This window comes from Ceratotherium simum, chromosome 17, assembly GCF_057802395.1.
Source record: "Ceratotherium simum simum isolate JZ-2026a chromosome 17, ASM5780239v1, whole genome shotgun sequence".
Classification (NCBI taxonomy): Eukaryota; Metazoa; Chordata; class Mammalia; order Perissodactyla; family Rhinocerotidae; genus Ceratotherium; species Ceratotherium simum.
Window position 1 is genome coordinate 57,616,836 of NC_141916.1, and position 23,079 is coordinate 57,639,914.

Here is a 23,079-nt window from a genome sequence, read left to right on the forward strand (position 1 = left end):
GCAGTCCTGAAAGGGAAACTCACAGCAATACAGGCCCACCTTAACAAACAAGAAAAATCTCAAATAAGCAATCTTAAACTACACTTAACAGACCTAGAGAGAGAAGAACATACACAGCCCAAAGTTAGGAGAAGGAGGGAAATAATTAAAATCAGAGCAGAAATAAATGAAATTTTGAAACAAACAAAAAAAACAGTAGAAAGGATCGATGAAACTAAGAGCTGGTTCTTTAAAAAGATAAACAAAACTGACAAACCCTAAGCCAGACTCACTAAGACAAATAAATAAAATTAGAAATGAAAGAGGAGAAATTAAAAGCAGATACCACAGAAATACAAAGGATTATAAGAGAATACCATGTCCAATTTTTTTTTTTTTTTTGTGAGGAAGATCAGCCCTATGCTAACATCTGTCAATCCTTGTGTTTTTTTTGCTGAGGAAGTCTGGCCCTGGACTAACATCCATGCCCATCTTCCTCCACTTTATATGGGATACCACCACAGCATGGCTTGCCAAGCGGTGCGTCAGTGCGCGCCCGGGATCCGAACCGGCAAACCCCGGGCCACCACAGCGGAGCACGTGCACTTAACTGCTTGCGCCACCGGGCTGGCTCATATGTCCAATTTTTTTTTTTTTTTTGGCATATAGTTTTTCAATCTAGAAGAAATGGACAAATTCTTAGACTCATACAACCTTCCAAAACTGAATCAAGAAGAAATAGAGAATCTGGGCCGGCCCCGTGGCTTGGCGGTTGGGTGCGTGCGCTCCGCTGCCGGCGGCCCGGGTTCGGATCCCGGGTGCGCACCGAGGCACCGCTCCTCCAGCCATGCTGGGGCCGCGTCCCACATACAGCAAATAGAAGGATGTGCAGCTATGACAGACAACTATGTACTGGGGCTTTGGGGGAAAAATAAATAAATAAAATCTTTAAAAAAAAAAAAAAAGAAATAGAGAATCTGAATAGACCAATCACAAGTAAAGAGACTGAAACAGCAATTACAAACCTCCCAAAAAATACAAGTCCAGGACCAGAAGGCTTCTCTGGAGAATACTACCAAACATTTAAAGAAGATTTAATACCTATCCTTCTCAAACTATTCCAAAAAATAGAGGAAGATGGAACACTGCCTAACACATTCTACAAGGGCAACATCACCCTGATACCAAAGCCAGACAAGGACAACACAAAGAAGGAAGATAACAGGCCAATATTGCTGATGAACATAGATGGAAAAATCATCAACAAAATATTGGCAAACCGAAAACAGCAATACATTAAAAAGATCATACACCATGATCAAGTGGGATTCATAACAGGGACACACGGATGGTTCAACATTCCCAAATCAATCAATGTGATTGACCACACTAACAGAACAAGGAATAAAAACTAATGATCATCTGTACAGATGCAGAGAAAGCATTTGACAAGATCCAACATCCATTTATGATAAAAACGCTCAACAAAACAAGTATAGAAGGAAAGGACCTCAACATAATAAAGGCCATATATGACAAACCCACAGCCAACATCATACTCAATGGGGAAAAACTGAAAGCCATCCCGCTGAGAACAGGAACAAGACAAGGGTGCCCACTCTCACCACTCTTATTCAATACAGTACTGGAGGTTTTGGCCAGGGCAATTAGGCAAGAAAAAGGAATAAAAGGAATCCAAATAGGCAACGAAGAAGTGAAACTCTCGCTGTTTGCAGAGGACATGATTTTATATACAGAAAACCCTAAAGAATCCATCGGAAAACTATTAGAAATAATCAACAACTACAGCAAAGTTGCAGGGTACAAAATCAACTTACAAAAATCAGTTGCATTTCTATACTCTAATAACAAACTAACAGAAAGAGAACCGAAGAAGACAATCTCATTTACAATTGCAACCAAAGGAATAAAATATCTAGTAATAAATTTAACCAAGAAGGTGAAAGACCTAAACAATGAAAACTATAAGACATTATTGAATGAAATCGATGATGACATAAATAAATGGAAATGTATCCCATGCACATGGATTGGAAGAATAAACATAGTTAAAATGTCCATACTACCTTGGAGATTCCTCAAAAAATTAAAATTAGAAATACCCTATGATCCAGCTATCCCACTACTGGAAATCTATCCAACGAACCTGAAAACAACAATCCAGAGAGGCTTATGCACCCCTACGTTCATCACAGCATTATTCACTACAGCCAAGAAGTGGAAGCAACCCAAGTGCCCCTCGACTGATGATTGGATAAAGAAGATGTGGTACATGTACACAATGGAATACTACTCAGCCATAACAAAAGACAAAACTGTCCCATTTGCAACAACATGGGTGGACCTGGAGGGTATCACGTGAAGCGAAATAACCCAGACAAAGAAAGACAAACACCACATGATTTCACTCATACGTGGAATATAAACCAACACACGGACAGAGAGAACTGTATGGTGGTTACCAGGGGAAAGGGGGTTGGGGGGTGGGCACAAGGTGTGAAGGGAGGCATATATATGGTGACTGACAAACAATAATGTACAACCAAAACTTCACAATGTTATAAACTATTAAGACATCAATTAAAAAAAGAAATATGAAAATAAAATTAACTCCATATTAAAAAAAAAAAATGTTCATACTACCTAAAGCAATCTACAGATTCAATGCAATCCCAATCAGAATCCCAAGGACATTCTTCACAGAAATAGAACAAAGAATACTAAAATTCATATGGGGCAACAAAAGACCCCGAATAGCTAAAGCAATCCTGATAAAAATGAACAAAGTTGGAGGCATCACAATCCCTGACTTCAAAATACGCTACAAAGCTATAATAATGAAAACAGCATGGTACTGGTACAAAAACAGACACACAGATCAATGGAACAGAATTGAAAGCCCAGAAATAAACCCACACATCTATGGGCAGCTAATCTTACACCAAGAAGCTAAGAACATACAATGGAGAAAGGAAAGTCTCTTCAATAAATGGTGCGGGTAAAACTGGACAGCCACACGCAAAAGAATGAAAGTAGACCATTTTCTTTTGCCATACACAAAAATTAACTCAAAATGGATCAAAGACTTGAAGGTAAGACCTGAAACTATAAAACTCCTGGAAGAAAATATAAGCAGTACACTCCTTGACATCAGTCATAGAGGGATCTTTTCGAATTTCATGTCTACTCGGACAAGGGAAATAAAAGAAAAAATAAACAAGTGGGACTTGATTAGACTAAAGAGCTTCTGCAAGGCAAATGGAACCAGGATCAAAATGAAAAGACAGGGGCCGGCTCCGTGGCTTAGCGGTTGAGTGTGCGCGCTCTGATGCTGGCGGCCCGGGTTCGGATCCCGGGCACGCCCCAAGGCACCGCTTCTCCGTCCAGTGCGAGGCCGAGTCCCGCGTACAGCAACTAGAAGGATGTGAACCTGTGACATACAACTATCTACTGGGGCTTTGGGGGGAAAAAAATGAATAAATAAAATCTTTAAAAAAAAAAAAAAAAAATGAAAAGACAACCCACCAGCTGGGAGAAAATATCTGCAAATCATATATCTGACAAGGAGTTAATCTCCATAATATATAAAGAACTCACACAACTGAACAACAAATAAACAAACAACCCGATCAAAAAATGGGCCAAGGATATGAACAGACATTTTTCCAAAGAAGATATACAGATGGCCAATAGGCACATGAAAAGATGTTTAATATCACTAACGATGAGGGAAATGCAAATCTAAACTACACTAAGATATCACCTTATACCCATTAGAATGGCTATAATCACCAAGACAAAAAATAACAAACGTTGGAGAGGTTGTGGAGAAAAGGAAACCCTCATACACTGCTGGTGGGAATGCAAACTGGTGCAGCCCCTATGGAAAACAGTATGGAGATTCCTCAAAAAATTAAAAATAGAAATACCATATGACCCAGCCATCCCCCTACTGGGTATTTATCCAAAGAACTTGAAATCAACCATCCAAAGAGACTTATACACACACCCATGTTCAGTGCAGCATTAGTCACTACAGCCAAGAAGTAGAAGCAACCCAAGCGCCCAACAACTGATGAGTGGATAAAAAAGATGTGGTATATACATACAATGGAATATTACTCAGCCATAAAAAAAGACAAAACTGTTCCCTTTGCAACAACATAGATGGACCTTGAGGGTATTATGTTAAGTGAAATAAGCCAGACAAAGACAAACACCACATGATTTCACTCATATGTGGAAGATAACTAACACTCGGACAGAGGAATCAGTTTCGTGGTTACCAGGGGACACAAGGGGTGAAGGGGCACATTTATATGGTGACTGACAAATAATAATGTACAACTGAAATTTCACAATGTTATAAACTATTATGACCTCAATAAAAATAAAGTCTATTAATTAAAAAAAAAGTGTCAATTCTGTACTTCAAAGCACCTTCTGGGGTTTCTGCCTGGCCCAAGATAATCCTCTATCTGTGACAAGACTGGACCTCTGGGTCATGTCTATACAGTTCATTTATTCTATACAGCCCTGTCTCCACAGCCAGAAACTGAAAGACCAGCGTAGACACCTGACCCAAGCTGGAGTATTCAGACTCTCCAGGGATTTTTAAGTTGGATCTGAGAGATCTAAGATCTGAGTTTAGTATAGGCTATTTAGTCAAAGTAATTCAACCTTTATCTCTATTTTACAATTGAGGAAACTGAGGCACAGCTAAGTCTCGTGGTCCCACAATCAGTAAATGGCAGAGCCAAGATCCAACCCAGGCAGTATAGTTCCAAAGCTCTGCTCTCAATCACTGTATTAAAGGATATTGTACTTTATATTTGTAACCAAGAACACTAGACACCTACTAAGAAGCTGATACTAACACAAGTTGATAGTACAGCTGTCACTGCCATCTCTCACATTCTACTAGAAAGGACAAAGAGTTGAGATAGCAGAAAAAAATATGCATATCTATAAACACTCCATAAACAGACAACTCTTTGCTGTAGGAGAACAGATGCCTTCTACCCTCCTAGCATACCCTTCAACTATGCCATCAACCAATGCAATGTTTTGTAATTCCTATTTTTAAGACTCTTTCAACATACAAGTCTCTTTTAAAATTTTTCCTTTAGAATGTCTTCTTCTGAAATGCCTAAATTTTCCATATGCCTTTCAAACTAATGAACTTGATATTTTAATATATTTATTCCCAAGGGCCGGCCCTCTGGCTTAGCGGTTAAGTGCGTGCGCTCCGCTGCTGGCGGCCTGGGTTTGGATCCCAGGTGTGCACCAGCGCACCGCTTCTCCGGCCATGCTGAGGCCACATCCCACATACAGCAACTAGAAGGATGTGCAGCTATGACATACAACTATCTAGCAGGGCTTTGGGGGAAAAAAATAAATAAATAAAATTATTAAAAAATATATATATATATTTATTCCCAAATACCATGTCATGATATTTTGTCGTATTGTGACATCCTGCACTTGCTCATTTTCTACTGCCACGGAATTTTGGCATGTGTACCTGTGAGATTATAGACAGCACATGTAACAAAGAAATCAGAATAATTTTATAAGCTACATACAAGCTAGTTTCATTATTTTACATGCATATGAAAAACATTTATAAATGTGACTATGGGTGTGAATCGACAAACTGCGGAAAAGATGCAGATGAATCAAAGAGACTAGAAAAGTCAGTGGAAAGGGAACAGAGAAGCATTCCCCACGTCTCACCCTCCAAGCCCCCAGTGTAGCCACATCCCTGGAGTTGCTCAGCAAAGGTTTGTTTTAATAGGTATCAGACTTTTGCTAACACCAATGACGAGATTCCTTTTTTTCCCCAATATAGTCCCTAGTCTTGGCTTCTTGAGGCTTCCTTCTGCTTTTTCCTGACCAATTCCATTATCAATAATATCATTCTGAATTTCACACCTTTCTATGGGGAGTCATATGACAAAATATCAAAGAGAAAGGGCATTTCAAGACTGCAATATATTTACAACAATACTGAGACTGAAAAAAAACAATGAAAGTCAACAACTGAAGCAAAGCATAATGCTCGTGACTCCTGGAAAGTTTCTTCTCAAGTTGACATAGAAACACAAACATAAACAATTTCCTCTCTACAGAGCAGAGTGAATAAATCATCATTCTTGTTTCCTGCTACCCCAACTCTATTATATTTTTAAACTACACACCCTTCCTTGTGAATTGCTTTGTTAGCGTAAAGATAAAAAAGCAACTAAGTTAACAGATAAAATAAATAGAAAGGACAAGAACAACAGCCGTCTTAACCACAGCCAACCAGTGACTGCTCAACAGCCATGCTATTCCAAGTCCAGGAGAGGCAAAATCTGGCTATGTTCTTCCCCCTAGGATCTCCACCTACCAATACTCTTAAACTGAGAGCATTAAGTCTTCCATAAGCATGTTGATACTCTGGGCAAGCAATTTTACTTTTCTGCCTTTTCCTTCCCTAATAAAAGGGATAATAATAATAATCCATAAAACATATAACAGTAAAAGAAAAGTCAATCAACGTGACAGAGGAATAATTACAAGTGCCAGCTCTGGATCCAGACTACCTGGCTTTCACGGCTCTTTTACTTACAACCTCGACAAGTTACTTAACTCTGCCCACGTCACGCACAATTATTATTATACAATATAGTATTATGAAGATAATACTAATGCTTATCTCATTCCACTATATAAGATTTAAACAAGTTAATAAATATAAGATGCTCAGAATAGTGTCAGGCACATAGAAAGCACTCATTAAATTATATGATTATTTTCTGAATCCTTATTTGCCAATATGTTAAGAGTTAAAGATATAGTTACTGTTCAAAACAGCTTATATTTAATAAATGGCACCAACATTAATGAAAGTTAAAGAAAATCTCTGTCAAAATAAAGTGGTCTACAAATTATAAAATAATAATGAGCACTCAATAAATTCAAAGCAGCTACAAATAAACTGTGATCTATGTTAGCATAATTTATCAAGGGAGGCGTAATTTTACCCTGAAACTTCCACAAAGAATTATCATTAACATTGTCAATGAAGTAAGAAAAAATAAAAGCAACAAACACAAGTCCCACTCTTTCTCTCTCTCCACTCCAACCTTCTAATAGTTCCCAGAGGTTCATTATTTCTTTACTCCTAATGAATAAAAACATCAATTGTATATAATGATTCCATACTTGCTCTTTTTAACAGTTTTTGAATTATCTTACACCATACACAAAAATTAACTCAAAATGGATTAAAGACTTGAATGTAAGACCTGAAACCATAAAAATTCTGGAAGAAAACAAAGGCAGTACACTCTTTGACATCGGTCTTAGTAGCATATTTTCAAGTACCATGTCTGATCAGGCAAGGGAAACAATAGAAAAAATAAACAAATGGGACTACATCAGACTAAAAAAGCTTCTGCACAGCAAAGGAAACCATCAACAAAACAAAAAGACAACCTAACAATTGGGAGAAAATATTTGCAAAGCACATATCTGATAAGGGGTTAATCTCCAAAATATACAAAGAATGCCTATATCTCAACAACAAAAAAGCTAACAACCCAAATAAAAAAATGGGCAAAAGATCTGAACAGACATTTTTCCAAAGATATACAGATGTCCAACAGGCACCTGAAAAGATATTCAACATCACTAATTATTAGGGAAATGCAAGTCAAAACTATAATGAGATATCAGCTTACACCCATCAGAATCGTTATAATTAACAAGACAAGAAATAACAAATGTTGGAGAGGATGTGGAGAAAAGGGAACTCTTAAACACTGCTGGTGGGAGTGCAAACTGGTACAGCCACTCTGGAAAACAGTATGGAAATTCCTCAAAAAATTAAGAATAGAACTACCATATGATCCAGCTATTTCACTGCTGGGTATTTATCCAAAGAACATGAAAACATCAACGTGTAAAGATACATGCACACCCCTCTGTTCATCGCAGCATTATTCACAATAGCCAAGTCTTGGAAGCAACCTAGGCACCCACCAAGGGACGAATGGATAAAGATGTGGTATATATACACAATGGAATACTACTCAGCCATAAACAAAGATGAAATCTTGCTATTTGCAACAACATGGATGGACTTTGAGGGTATCATGCTAAGCAAAATAAGCCAGAGGAAGAAAGTCAAATACCGTTTGATCTCACTCATAAATAGAAGACAAAAACAACAACAAACAAGCACATAGAGACAGAGATTGGATTAGTGGTTACCAGAGGGGAAGGGGGGAGGGAGGAGGGTGAAAGGAGTGATTCACACATGTGTATGGTGACGGACTGTAATTAGTCTTTGGGTGGTGAACATGATGTAATCTACATAGAAATCAAAATATAATGATGTACACCTGAAATTTATGTTATAAACCACCTGAAATTTATGTTATAAACCAATGTTACCTCAATTAAAAAAAAATTAGTTTTTGAAATATTAAAAATATGTCGGCAAAGGGGCCGGCCCCTTAGCAGTTAAGTCCGTCTGATCCGCTGCTGGCAGCCTGGGATTCGGATCCCCGGTGCGCACCAACACACCGCTTGTCGGGCCGTGCTGAGGCAGCGTCCCACATACAGCAACTAGAAGGATGTGCAACTATGACCTACAACTATCTACTGGGGCTTTGGGGAGAAAAAGGGAAAAAGGAGGAGGACTGGCAATAGATGTTAGCTCAGGGCTGGTATTCCTCACGAAAAAAAAAATATGTCGGCATGAAATATAAAATTTCTGATCACTAATGAATGCAACTTACATTCTTAGAGAAACGCATCTTTAGGCAAATTTACAGAATTATTGTTTTTATGCTCCTTATTAACTTATTACTTCCCAACTTTAGCCAACTGCTCAGTATTAAATATTAAGCATTATATGACTTTGCAGCTATTACTGTGTGTAATAGCAAAAGACAGCATGCTCTAATGTTCATCAATAGGGGACTGGTTAAATAAAGTATACTATATCCACACAATGGAACACCATACAGGTGTTAAAAAAAAAACTAAGCACTGATATAAATAAAATACAGCAATACATAAGTACTGACTTGGAACAATTACCAAGATGTTTTATTAATTAGAAAAAGGCAGCGCCAGCCCGGTGGCTTAGCGGTTAAGTGCGCACGCTCCGCTGCTGGCGGCCCGGGTTCAGATCCTGGGCGCACATCAAGGCACCACTTCTCCGGCCATGCTGAGGCCACGTCCCACATACAGCAACTAGAAGGATGTGCAGCTATGACAGACAACTATCTACTGGGGCTTTGGGGGGAAAATAAATAAATAAATCTTTAAAAAAAAAAAAAAAGGCAAGGTTCAGAATTTGGGGAGTAGTATTTACTACCATTTGTGGGAGGAAAAAAAGCACGTATATATATTTCACTTGCAATGCAGAGAATATCTGTGGAAGGATACACAGTAAGTCTGGATTAGTGTTGCCTTCAGGGAAGAAAAGGAAAACTAAACAGGTAGAGGATGGGAAGCAGCCCTACTTTTCATTATACACCCTTTTGATCCTTTTGAATTTTGTACCATGTAAAGGCATTTTAAAAAATATATTAAAAGTCAACTTTTTAGCCCATTATACGTGACTAAGAATAAAACAACTTGAAACTATAAATGGCTGAAGTCAATATAGGAGCCAGGAATGTTCCGTTAGGTATTTATCACCCCAGTGTCTGAGTTACGAGTACATTCATTCATCTGATCTCTGCTAATTGCTGCACATGCTCACTCAAAATATGCTTGAAGGCTCCAAATGGTTGTATTTTAAAATGAAAAAAATGACTTTAAATTTTGTTATTTTTAAACTAGAGATCGAAACTGATGCCATTATCACAGTTAGCAACATGAACTCCCAAAACACCCTCAGGAGCAACTTGCTCAGTTTTGGGAAGACAGTTGACACTTCCAGCAGGGAAGTGTCTGTTATGGGAGTAGGCGCACACTCTAGTTCAAGTGCAAGCCATGGATAATGAAGCTAAATTTACTCACATCAGGGCTTTTATAGCATGTTATGCTACAGCCGTGGTGTCAGGAGATACACACTGCACTTCTCTGGCAATTCTCTTGTTTTCACTACAACAGAGCAACTGCCAAAACAACGTCTCTGCTAAGCTCTTCAGTGACATACGTAGAAATTTCTTTTATGACTTTAGAGACAACACTTCTAACACTCAGAAGAAAAGCAAAATTACAAAAGAAACTTGCAAATATCAGTACTTTCTAACATTACTCAACATTACTAATGGTACATGGCGCTGAAAACATGGAGGATGTGAAATAAATGTCTGATAAATAAATGAATTTTAAAGTTACATGGAAAAAATTCCTCTTACTTATGACTTAAAGAAATATTCTAATTCATCATCCCTTGCTTTGACTTTGCAAAATAGGTAAAAGATATTATCATCCTCATTTTATAGTCGAGGGCTATGGAAAATAATTAAGAAAATGATAAAGGATTACCCAGCTACCTTGCCTAATAATGAGAAATAATTTCAACAGAGGTTATTGTAAGCCTAAAGTCATTTTTTTAAAAAAGAGAAAAATTTTTACTGTTTTTTAGTTTTGAACCTCAGATGAACCTTTCACAGATTTAATAAAATAGTACCTACCCTATTGGCTGTACACGTTACCACAGTCTACTACCAGAAAAGTAAATCTCTTAGAGGTGCAACTAACCCAGTTGTTGAGATGACAGAAGCTTCTGCTCTCTTCTTCTTTGGTTTTCTCATTTGTTTTCCTCTGTCAGTTATGTGCTTAACTGGGACAGTGTCTCACACTATACGGTAGTATCAGTCACATCACATAACAGACCTTCAGTTTTGCTGGCCAGGCACAGTCAGTGTGAGATGATTACTCTATATCAGAAAAGCGGGCAGCAGTGATTTTTAAACACATTCTTAAATTTGAACTCACTGTATTGCTAATTTTTTTATCAAACCACATTTGAGAGCCAAATGATGATTAATAATCTTAGCACCTCCAAGGTAGTACGTCTTCCCATTATACATTCAATTCTATTATATTTTGCTAACCAGAACTCTTACACCTGTCAATCAAAATTTCTTTTATTATATACTTCCAATAAAATTTTTGTGGCAATTCCTTATCATAAGTGCCAGCAAAAATCTTGGACTCAACAAACAATATACATTGTTTCATCTACAAAAAACATAAGAATGTTAATAGTCTTGGTTACCACTGTCTCTACTTTCATGTGTAAATCTACTGTTAGTTGTTGAATTTTGCTTTTGTTGGCTTTATATCCTTTGTCTCACCTGATCAGCTTAAATTGATTCTGATCCAAATTGCAGACAGGCCCTCTTTTTTTTTTTTTTTAAAGATTTTATTTATTTTATTTTTTCCCCCCAAAGCCCCAGTAGATAGTTGTATGTCATAGCTGCACATCCTTCTAGTTGCTGTATGTGGGACTCGGCCTCAGGATGGACGGAGAAGTGGTGCCTCAATGCGGGATCCGAACCCGGGCCACCAGCATTGCAGCGCGCGCACTTAACAACCAAGCCACAGGGCCGGCCCAGGCCCTCTGTTTTATACTCATCTTTATCACCTGTAAATATTTACTAAGTGCCTACCATGTACTCATTATATACATACAAAGGACTGAGTAACAAGAATGAATGACGGACCGGCCCTGTGGCTTAGCGGTTAAATGCACGAGCTCCGCTGCTGGCGGCCTGGGTTCGGATCCCGGGCGCGCACCGAGGCACCGCTTCTCCGGCCATGCTGAGGCCGCGTCCCACATACAGCAACTAGAAGGATGTGCAGCTATGACATACAACTATCTACTGGGGCTTTGGGGAAATAAATAAATAAAATTATTAAAAAAAAAGAATGAATGAATGATAATTGCTCCACTTCAAAATGGGCATTCATAATCGGTTAAAGAAAAGGTTTATAACCTTCTTGGAGGGAAATTTAGCAACTTCTACCAAAATTTAAACTCTGCATCTCCAAACACACAAAGTTTACAAAATACTAAGCCAAATATACAAAGATACATGTAACAAGCATGTTACTGTTCCATTGTTTTTAATAGAAAAAAACTGAACAGAATATTAATGTCTGTCAATAGGTGAGCAATTAACAGGATATATTTATGAAAAATAATACTTTGTGGTCATTAAAAAGAATAAGGTAAATCTAGAAGTACTAAATTATAAAGTAGTCTATGACACTTTAGTTTAAAAAATAGACTCAGAATGGTTTTTTCAACAAATGGTTCTAGGGTAACAGGATATCCACATTTGAAAGGATGAATCTGGACCCCTACCTCACAGCTCACAAAAAAAAGTAACACAAAATGGATCAAAGACCTGAATATAAGAGCTAAAATTTTAAAACCCTTAGAAGAAAACATAGGAGTAAATTTTTGTAAGCTTGGGCAAGGCAATGATTTTTTAGATACAACATCAAAAGCAAAAGGGATAAAAAACCATTAACAAATTGAACTACGTCAAAATAAAAAACGCTTGCACTTCATATGACACTATGAAGAATGTGAAAAGACAATCCACAGACTGAAAGGTAATATCTGTAAATCATTTATCTGATAGGGACTTGTATCCAGAATATATAAAGAACTCTTACAACTAAGTAATAAAAAGACAAATAACCCAATTAAAAAATGGGCAAAGTAAATGAACAGACATTTCTCTAAAGATATAGGAATGACCAATAACACATAAAAAAACGCTAACATTATTCATCATTAGGGAAACGCAAATCAAAAGCACAATGAGGGCCAGCCCCGTGGCTTAGCGGTTAAGTGCGCACACTCCGATACTGGCGGCCCAGGTTCAGATCCCGGGCACGCACTGACGCACAGCTTCTCTGGCCATGCTGAGGCCGCGTCCCACACACAGCAACTAGAAGGATGTGCAACTATGACACACAACTATCTACTGGGGCTTTGAGGGAAAAAAAAAAAAAGGAGGAGCATTGGCAATAGATGTTAGCTCAGAGCCAGTCTTCCTCAGCAAACAGAGGAGGATTAGCATGAATGTTAGCTCAGGGCTGATCTTCTTCAAAAGAAAAAAAGCACAATGAGAGGCTGTATCACATCCACTAGGATGGCTATAATTAAAAAGAGACATTAACAAGTGTTGGTGAGGATGCAGAGTAACTGAAATCCTCATCCATTGCTAGTGGGAATCTAAAATGTTGCATTTAGGGCCAGCCCCGTGGCTTAGTGGTTACGTGCGCGTGCTCCGCTACTGGTGGCCTGGGTTCCGATCCCGGGCATGCACCTACACATCGCTTCTCCGGCCATGCTGAGGCAGCGTCCCACATACAGCAACTAGAAGGATGTGCAACTATGATGTACAACTATCTACTGGGGCTTTGGGGAGAAAAAGGAGGACTGGCAATAGATGTTAGCTCAGAGCCGGTCTTCCTCAGCAAAAAGAGGAGGATTAGCATTGATGTTAGCTCAGGGCTGATCGTCCTCACAATCAATCAATCAATCAATCAATAAAATGTTGCATTTGGAAGACAGTCTGATGGTTTCTCAAATTATAAAACAGAGTTACCATATGACCCAACAACTCCACCTGGGTACATACACAAGAGAAATGAAAATATATGTCCATGTTCATAGCAGCATTCCAAAAACTGGAAACAACTCAAATGCCCGTCAATTAATGAATGGATAAACAAAACGTGGTATGGCCATACAAGAGAATACTATTCAGCAATAAAAAGGAATGAAGCGGGGGCCGGCCCCGTGGTGTAGCGGTTAAGTGCGTACGCTCCACTGCTGGCGGCCCGGGTTTGGATCCCAGGCGCACACCAACGCACTGCTTGTCAGGCCATGCTGTGGCAGCGTCCCACATAAAGTGGAGGAAGATGGGCATGGATGTTAGCTCAGGGCCACTCTTCTTCAGCAAAAAGAGGAGGATTGCCATGGATGTTAGCTCAGGGCTGATCTTCCTCACAAAAAAAAAAGCAATGAAGTACTGATATATGCAACATATAACAAAAATGAACCTCAAAAACATTTTGCTAAATCAAAGACGCCAGTCACAAAATACCACATCTTATGATTCCATTTATTTAAAATGCCCAGAATAGGCAAATCTGTAGAGGCAGAAAGTAGATTCGTGGTTTTCTTGGGCCAGGAGTGAGGGAAGGGGGAAAGGAATGACTGTAACTGAGCAGGTTTCTTTGGGGGCTGGGGGGATGGAGGGAATGTGATGGAAATGTTCTAAGATTAGATTTTAGTAATAGTTGCAAAACTCGGCAAATATGCTAAGAACTGCTGCACTCCTAAAATGGGTGAATTTTCTGGTATGTAAACTTTATCTCAGCTATTAAAACATAAGGTTCAGTGTACGTAGTATTTCAGTATATAAATATTATACATATTTTTGTAAGTGGGGGAAAAAAAAGACGTTTACAGGCATAGAAGAATTCCAGAAAGATAAACACAAACTGTTAACAACAGTTACCTGAAAGGTAGGGTGTCAAAAAAATTTATCCAAACTAGACATTTTTGAGAGTAAAAAAAGAGTATTAGTGATTATACATTTATAATTATAAATGTAATCAGTAATTATAACAGCAGCTGTAAACCAGAGAGACAAGGATAGCAGAACAGGAACACTTTCCATATCCCACATTTTACTTTTGTGATTTCATAGAACCAATCACCAATCATTACTCCCCTCCAACTGAGGGACTTATTTATAAATAGCCTTTAACTTCTGATTTTGTACCTAATAATCTATTATTGGCACACTGATGTTTATGTGGGTTAGTGCAGGCAATATTTCCATCAAAGTGCCTGTAATAGCCGAAGAGAGTGATTTCATGCTCAAATGAAACTGGGGAGTGGCTGGCCTGGTGGCGCAAGCGGTTAAGTGCGTGCGCTCCGCTGCCGCAGCCAGGGGTCCGCTGGTTCGGATCCCGGGCGCGCACCAACACACCACCTGGCAAGCCATGCTGTGGCGGCGTCCCATATAAAGTGGAGGAAGATGGGCACGGATGCTAGCCCAGGGCCAGTCTTCCTCAACAAAAAAAGAGGAGGATTGGCAGATGTTAGCACAGGGCTGAGCTTCCTCACAAAAAAAAAAAAAAAAAAGAAACTGGGGAGAAAGGAGGGAGGTATAGACTAAAGAGACCACTACAGAACAATGCATCTTTAGAACCCCAAGTTTTATCCTGAAAATTAATTTTGCATTCTACTCAATATTTTAACTGATTCTATTTTAATATAAAAACCCCACTCCTCTCTTATGATAATATTCATAACATGAATAACTATGACCTTCCAGGAAAAAATATTCTTATCTTGTGGTGCACAGGGATCACAGACTAGGACCTGTGGGCCAAATCTGCTGCCTGTTTTTGTATCGCCTATGAGCTAAGAATGGTTTTTCATTTTTAAGAAGTTAAACAAACAGAAGAATATTTTGTGATATGTAAAAGTTACATCAAATTCAAATTTCAGTGTCTATAAATAAAGTCATGGAAACAGCCACGATCACTCATTTATGGCTCATTCCTTTACGTATTAGCTACAGCTGCTTTTGCCCTACAACAGAGAAGTTGAGAAGCTGGGTCAGAAACCGTATGGCCCACAAAACCTAAAATATTTAGCATCTGGATCTTTACGGAAAAATTTTGCTGACCCCTGGCTTAGCATACATTGGCTCAAACTGAGGGGTCAAATTCTCCATTTAGAGAAGCATGGGTGCATGGCTAGAGCAGTTTCCAACACAACTTAACCTCACGGAACCTCAAGTTTCCTCATCTACAAAATGAGGATAATGACACTTAATTCATAAAGTTATCGAGAGCATTAAATGAGATTTGGCCCATAGTAAGCACTCAATAAATGCAACTACTGCTATTATATAAGAATTTTGCTCTACAACTTTTTTAATACTACAAACAAATCTATTACCTTAATCTTGTCTTCGTTGACAAGACTTTAATAATTTCACCATGATATTATCACCTTTTAAAAACTTCTTTGTAGCCTTTCTCATATTGGAAACCTAGACATTTCTAGAATTCTCCTTGTGTTAAACAAATCTTCAAATTTTTTTTTTAATTTTATTTATTTATTTTTCCCCCCAAAGCCCCAGTAGATAGTTGTATGTCATAGCTGCACATCCTTCTAGTTGCTGTATGTGGGATGCGGCCTCAGCATGGCCGGAGAAGCAGTGCGTCAGTGCACGCCCGGGATACAAACCCAGGCCGCCAGCAGCGGAATGCGCGCACTTAACCGCTAAGCCACGGGGCTGGCCCCAAATCTTCAAATTTTTGAATTTTTGATATTGAAACATTGTTAACACACTGTCATATTGCCAGGTGCAGTACAGTTCCATTTAGTGAATAAACTACTGTGTGCCAGAAACTACATTAAATACTTTACACATTATCTCATCTAACTCTCACAATAAACCTACAATCCCATTTTACAGAGGCATCTGCAACTCAGAGCTGAAGCTATTTGCTCAAGGTCAGAAAAGAGCTGCTCAGTGAAAGAGCTGGAATTCCACGATGTCTCACTCCCAGCTACCTCAGCATGCTCAACTGCACCACTGACCACATGTATTCAAATAGTCAGCAGAGAGGCCGGAATTTCATTATCAGGGTATGTCAGTAAGTCTGCCAAGAATCTTTTCAGTCAAAATGCCAGTTCATCTGATATTTTAGGTAGCAGAATTTCCAAGCCAGTGAATGGATTTTGAAGAAGCCCTTGGGAGGAATTGATTGCAGTATCTATAGTGAAAAAGAAATCAACAGATTTCACTGTGTCCGAAGTGATTACAGTGACAGGTAGTTGGGTCAATAGCTATTAATAAAATAATTTTCTCTAAGCCAATTGACAAATAGATTCACCTTATCCAAATTCTAAATGTCAATATTAGCAGGCCATATTTTCGCATGTACTGAGATCCAAGAATACATCTGGCTAGAACAAAACACTGCTTCTGGGAAAAGGCACATAAAGATCAAATTAGAACTGCCAGAAAAGAGTCCTTTGAAATATACATACCCTTCCTCATCTGAGGAGAAACGTTAGTATGCTAGGCTCAGCTGTCTTCTACTTGAATGACTGCCACAATCTGAAACTAATTAAATTGAAGCTAGGGAATAAAAATCTATTTCCTAATAGGTCCATTTAGTAGAGACAATCAGAAAGAAGGGAGAATTGCTTGGAGAGAGAGAGAGAATGAGAACGAAAAGTTGGCAACTGATTAGATCATGCATTTGGTCCCAAAGAATGCAGCAAGGAAAATTACTTTAGAGAGAACCTCTCTTCATTTTGCACATCCCGCAAAACAAAAGCAAAAGCATTCTTCTAAGTGAACCAAACAGAAAGTTATTTAAAATGTATGATTTGATCCAGAAGTTAAAGAATCCATTTATTCTTTATAGATTTAAAAAGGGATATTACTCAGAATCTAAGTTCATTCTACCTTTTGCCTAATTCTCCCTTCCTAAGGGGGTTGCATTTTCTCTCTTCAGGAATGTTACTTATTTCTCTCTCTTTCTTGTGTACAGATGAAAGTACATTCTCTTGCCTAACAATACGAAATAAATATTTCCACTCCCTTGCATTGGCTGAAATTAATACTCATTTGTATTTTGCTAAAATGTCTGATTTCTTCAACTGCTCACCCTAAAAAAAGTTAAAATGGATCAGTATCAGTTGTTATCATTATATGCACAAATGGCATCCAGAATGTCTGGAATAGATATTTTGATAATATGTGAGAAAAAGAAAAGAGGAGACTAGAAATCAAAGGCCCAAATTTTACTTCTGGAGACATCATTTACTTGTCATGTAACCTTAGGTATATCACACCCTTTCTGAGCCTTAATTTCCCCATCTATAAAATGAAGATAATGGGGCCAGCCCTGGCGGTCTAGTGGTTAAGTTCAGTGCACTCTGCTTCAGCGGCCTGGGTTAGGTTCCGGGACATGGACCTACACCACTCGTCGGCGGCCATGCTGTGGCGGCGTCCCACATACAAAACAGAGGAAGACTGGCACAGACATTAGCTCAGGGTGAATCTTCCTCAGCAAAAAAAAATAAAAATAAAATAAAATGAAGATAATGACAACAGCTCTGCTTTCTTCTGAGTTATGAAGCTCAAAAGAGATCACGTACGTGAAAGCACTATGAACTCTGCAAAGGATACACCAACGTAAGCCATTATCATTGATCATTTTACCTTGACAGATCTTTCCTTTTTCAGCTTATGAACTTTACTCAGTCAAAACACTCCTCTCTACTTTGCCTCTAGCTTATGCGACATGTCAAATCGCCGTAACAAAATCCCACTATGTTTCAATAGAGAAACAAGTCAATCCTCTATTAGTTTCACTCTAAAACCTAAAATCAAAAGCAAACTATAGATTTACTGAAGTTTCTTCCTGCAAAGCTAAATAGCAATGATTTATTTTTCAGGAAGCCTATCTGAAAAATAACTCTTGTTTTCTTCTTACAGTCTTATTTTCTATACATTAAGTATCACAGAACAAAATTAAAACTTGAAGCATCTATAGTTCATATTCTAAAAATACATATTGCCCATGATGAACATAGATATTAGAGTTTAGATGATATTCCACCCTAAAACTTAAAATCATCATATTTTAAGAGTGAGAAAGGGGCTGGCTCCGTGGCTTGGCGGTTAAGTGTGCGTGCTCTGATGCTGGTGGCCCGGGTTCGGATCCCGGGCGTGCCCCGAGGCACCACCTCTCCGTCCAACCCGAGGCCGAGTCCCACGTACAGCAACTGGAAGGATGTGAACCTATGATATGCAGCTATCTACTGGGGCTTTGGGGGGTAAAAAAATGAATAAATAAAATCTTTAAAAAAAAAGAGTGAGAAAGGAATACTAAGAGATTATTTAAAGATTTTATTTATTTATTTATTTTCCTCCCAAAGCCCCAGCAGATAGTTGTATGTCACAGCTGCACATCCTTCTAGTTGCTGCATGCGGGACATGGCCTCAGCATGGCGGGAGAAGCGGTGCATCGGTGCGCACCCGGGATCCGAACCTGGGCCGCCAGCAGCGGAGCGTGCGCACTTAACCGCTAAGCCACGGGGCCGGCCCTAAGAGATTATTTAATACATAGAATATCTTTGGAAGGCCCCCTAAGAAACCTACCAATGAACAAACTAGGTGACATGGAAACAATGAGAAAAGAAGACACTTTTCACTGAATTGTACCTTTTGAAATTTAAGCCATATGTAGTTTAAAAACATAAGTTATTTTATTAATTCATTATAAATCATTGAAAGAATCCAAAGATTCCTCATTTTCCAGAGGAGAAAACTGAAGCCAAAGAAGTAGATGAGCTACTCAATACCACACTGCTAGACAGTGAAAAAGCTGGGACTAGAACTCAGGGACCCAGTGGAAGTTTCCAGTGTTTTCCCCATTACCACAATACCATGTGGTAAAACAGCAAATATCATCTTATAAACAATGAAAGTATTACTATAATCCTTTTCAGAACTGTGGTCTTCCAGAGGTTCTGGTGACTCTTATCACACAATGCTAATCACAAATGTTTTCACAGAAGTTCTACAGCAAAGGGACAGAGATGACAATCCTCATTATCAAGACTCACACCAAGCATTAAGTGAGTTAATAAAGACAGCACATGGAGCAAGATGTGGATAATGTGTCCTTTCTCAGGCATAAGTGGATTCAAGCTTTAACCCGGCCAGGAAAACGTTGCAGCTTTCGTTCTTACTAACAGTACAGATGTCTGATGAGGCAGAACAGATTTAAGAGTTACAAAGAGCTTATTCCTAGTGAATTGACCCAGAGGAAATAAAGCAAAAGCAGGCTACATGAAATTCTAGTTTGAAAAAAGTCTTAACAATTCCACTGTGGAACTACTCTGGAACAGAAAAACTAAGGGAACTATCAAGGCTCCTCCTAGTCCTAAAATCTCAAATAGGGAGAAGCAACGCAGCTTCAACTCCTCTGAGTAATTCAAGCATACTTTTCCTCTTGGTTGAGAGGAAACATTAACTTTTTCTTTCAACAGGCACAAATGCAGGGAAAACAGCGGAGTTTCCACAGGAAATAAGAGAAGCCAGAAATGAAACTATTCCAAAAACTATCTGAGTCTGTCTGCTTGGAACAGAAGGATCTTGGAAGAAGGGAAATTTATTACAGGGATTATTCTTTCCTTCCTAGGTCTGTATGTAGCCTTCACATTTCGGAAAACACACGCACACTAGATGTTATTAGGCCTTTACCATAGCTTTCGATATTTGCCAAACATACTGAGGTCATGTATAAGTTAATCTAAGTATTTTTAAGCACTGGGTAAGTCTGTTTGCCAACAATTAGTCCATCTGATGAAACATTTTAAAAAGAGAGAACATGAGAGAGGATAACAAGCCTGGCCAAGACATAACTTTCAGGCACTACTACTGTTCATATTTCTAAAGAGAAATCATGGCATATGGATAAACCACAGACTAGGACTTTCTTAGTCAACTCTGGGTCACAAGGTCACATCACACCGAGAAAGTCTCTCTCATCACACCGAGAAAGAAAAGTCTCTCTCATCACATCTTCAATTTTCTATCAGGAACAAAAGGCCAGAGGGAGCTCAAGTTGTAGGAGTAGCAAACCACTGTCGTCTCCAGGGAACCCATAATACAAAATGCCTAGCCCCAACAAAAGTCCCAAGAGTGCTGTCTCAAATTCCATCTCCAATTTCCACTAAATATTTCAGATATAGGAAAAACATTTGGAGTTTATTTGTTAATAATTTTTCTACAGTAGTGCCCCCTTATTCACAGGGGAAACGTTCCAAGACCCCCAGAGGGTGCCTGAAATCACGGGTAGTACCGAACCCCATTTGTACTATTTTTCCCTAACTAACGGTCTAACAGGCCGGTAGGTACACACAGTGGATACCTGGACAAAGCGATAATTCACGTGCTAGGTGGGACAGAGCTGGACCACTCCAGATTTCATCACTCAGAACTGCTTATAATTTAAAACTTACAAATTGTTTATTTCTGGAATTTTCCATTTAATATTTTCCCACCATGGGTAACCACGAATAACTGAAACCCGGGAAAAGAAACCACGGATAAGAGGGGACTACCATACTTGGTTGAAAATACATCCGCCTCATGGTAAAAGAGTCACATAATTAAAGAAGAAAAAAATCACAAGAAACTTAGAAGTCAGATGTTATCTTTCACATTGAAAGGTATTAATACCAAAAACTCTATCAATGTATTTCATCAAAACCATTAAAGCCAAAAAAGCAAGACCTATTCCACTTTCTCTCAGCAACGAATGAGTTAAACTGTGCTAGAAGCTGCACTAACAGTACCTGCCACAGGAGGAACATTCCGTGACTCACACATTTTCCTTGGATTTAAAATTAAAGAGCTGGTTTCTTTGGGAAGAAAAAAGACAGAAAAACTTTTAAATTATCCCTTTAAACTTCAAGTCCAATAAATTAAAAACCATTTTGCCTCCTTGTCTCAATTTCAGTCAATTCAATTTTTTTTTTTCAAAAATCATGAGTCATATCAAACATCTCGTACCCATGAAATTTACTCCCTGAAATTCATTCAATTAAGATTTACTGGGCCAGCCAGGTGGCGCAAGCAGTTAAGTGCTCGCGCTCCGCTGTGGTGGCCTGGGGTTTGCAGGTTCGGATCCCAGGCGCACACCAACACACTGCTTGTCAAGCCATGCTGTGGTGGCGTCCCATATAAAGTAGAGGAAGATGGGCACAGATGTTAGCCCAGGGCCAGTCTTCCTCAGCAAAAAAAAAGAGGAGGATTGGCAGATGTTAGCACAGGGCTGATCTCCTCACACACACAAAAAAGATTTACTGAGTGACCACAACTTAACAAGCACCATCTGAATTCAACACAGACGCTGAATTTTAACTTTACCTCCTCCTAACATTTTCATATTTGTACTCGTAAATGTAGCATATTTTTCTCTCCACTTGAAAAAAAAGAGCAGCGAACACATTTCACAGAGCGCAGCTATTACGTCAATGAAATCTGATGAAAGAGAAAAATGAGTGTTCTCTACCCCAACGCCTCCTTCCTGACAATGCTTTTAAATGGTTTACAATTGTTTAAACATCGACTAGTCTAAATATCAGACTAAGTCCTTACATGCTAAATCTTTATTTGCTATGGTAATAGAATAAATCCTCAGACAATGCCAAAGTTTTAAGCCAATGATTTCACACTGCTCCCCGTTAACTTTTCATTAATCCAGCTAGCAAGAAATTGGCAGGCTGAGATTTCGGATCTTCTTTTCCAGGCCCTCCCTCTGGCGGAGGCAGGAAAAAAGGGGCATGGCAGAGCAAGGGGAGCACAAACAAGGGGCATGGTCCACTGCAAATACGACAGACAACGCCGCATAAGAGCGAGTTACTAAGAAGCAGATAGCAAAAGATGACTAGTTTTGCATTTTCAGCCCTCGGACTCTTGCAGAATTCAGCACTGCCTGCCCGACGCAACCGCATTAAGCAAACTATCAAACATCACCCAGAACCTTCCGCTTCAACAGCCCGGAGACTTCATGCAACCTCAGCAATGACACCGCTGGGCAGTGCGAGGGCCAGGGTAACGCGCTCCGAGTGAGGAGGCCCACAGAGGGCAAAGCGAGCTCGTAAAAAGCTCCACGAGTTTCCCAAGCTGGGACCTGAACACGAACACGAAGGCCCCACTCCCGGCGCCGCCGCAGAGCCGCTGCTCCCCAGCGCGCCCCTGTAAAAGGGGTGCTCTGCTCGCCTCCCGCCTCGTCCCCCGACCGAGCCCTCTCGCTTCAGAGCCCCCGCAAGGACGGCCGCGGTCTCAGGCCCTCCGCCCGCTCGAGACGAGACCAGCCACCACCCGTCTCTGACCTGTCCCCGTGGGGTCCGAGCCGGCAGCGCGGCGCCTCCATCCCCGCCGCCCAGAGGGAGGCAACCACATCCAGACCCCGGGACGCCGCTGCTAGGGTGGCAAGCCTGGCCGGCAGCCAGGCCCCGCCCCTGGCAACGCACCCCGCACT

General features: G+C 39.6%; 1 protein-coding gene across 1 annotated transcript in view; it reads right to left on the bottom strand.

The window, feature by feature from the left end:
- The window catches only part of TULP3 (TUB like protein 3), a 69,823-nt gene extending 46,790 nt beyond the window's left edge, over window positions 1–23,033 (bottom strand). Inside the window, exon 1 of the mRNA XM_004438761.3 lies at window positions 22,931–23,033. Within this exon, the coding sequence (XP_004438818.2) occupies window positions 22,931–22,971 (41 nt within the window). The 5' untranslated portion in view covers window positions 22,972–23,033. The remainder of the gene's footprint in view (window positions 1–22,930) is intronic.
- Between the last annotated feature and the right edge of the window lie 46 nt (window positions 23,034–23,079).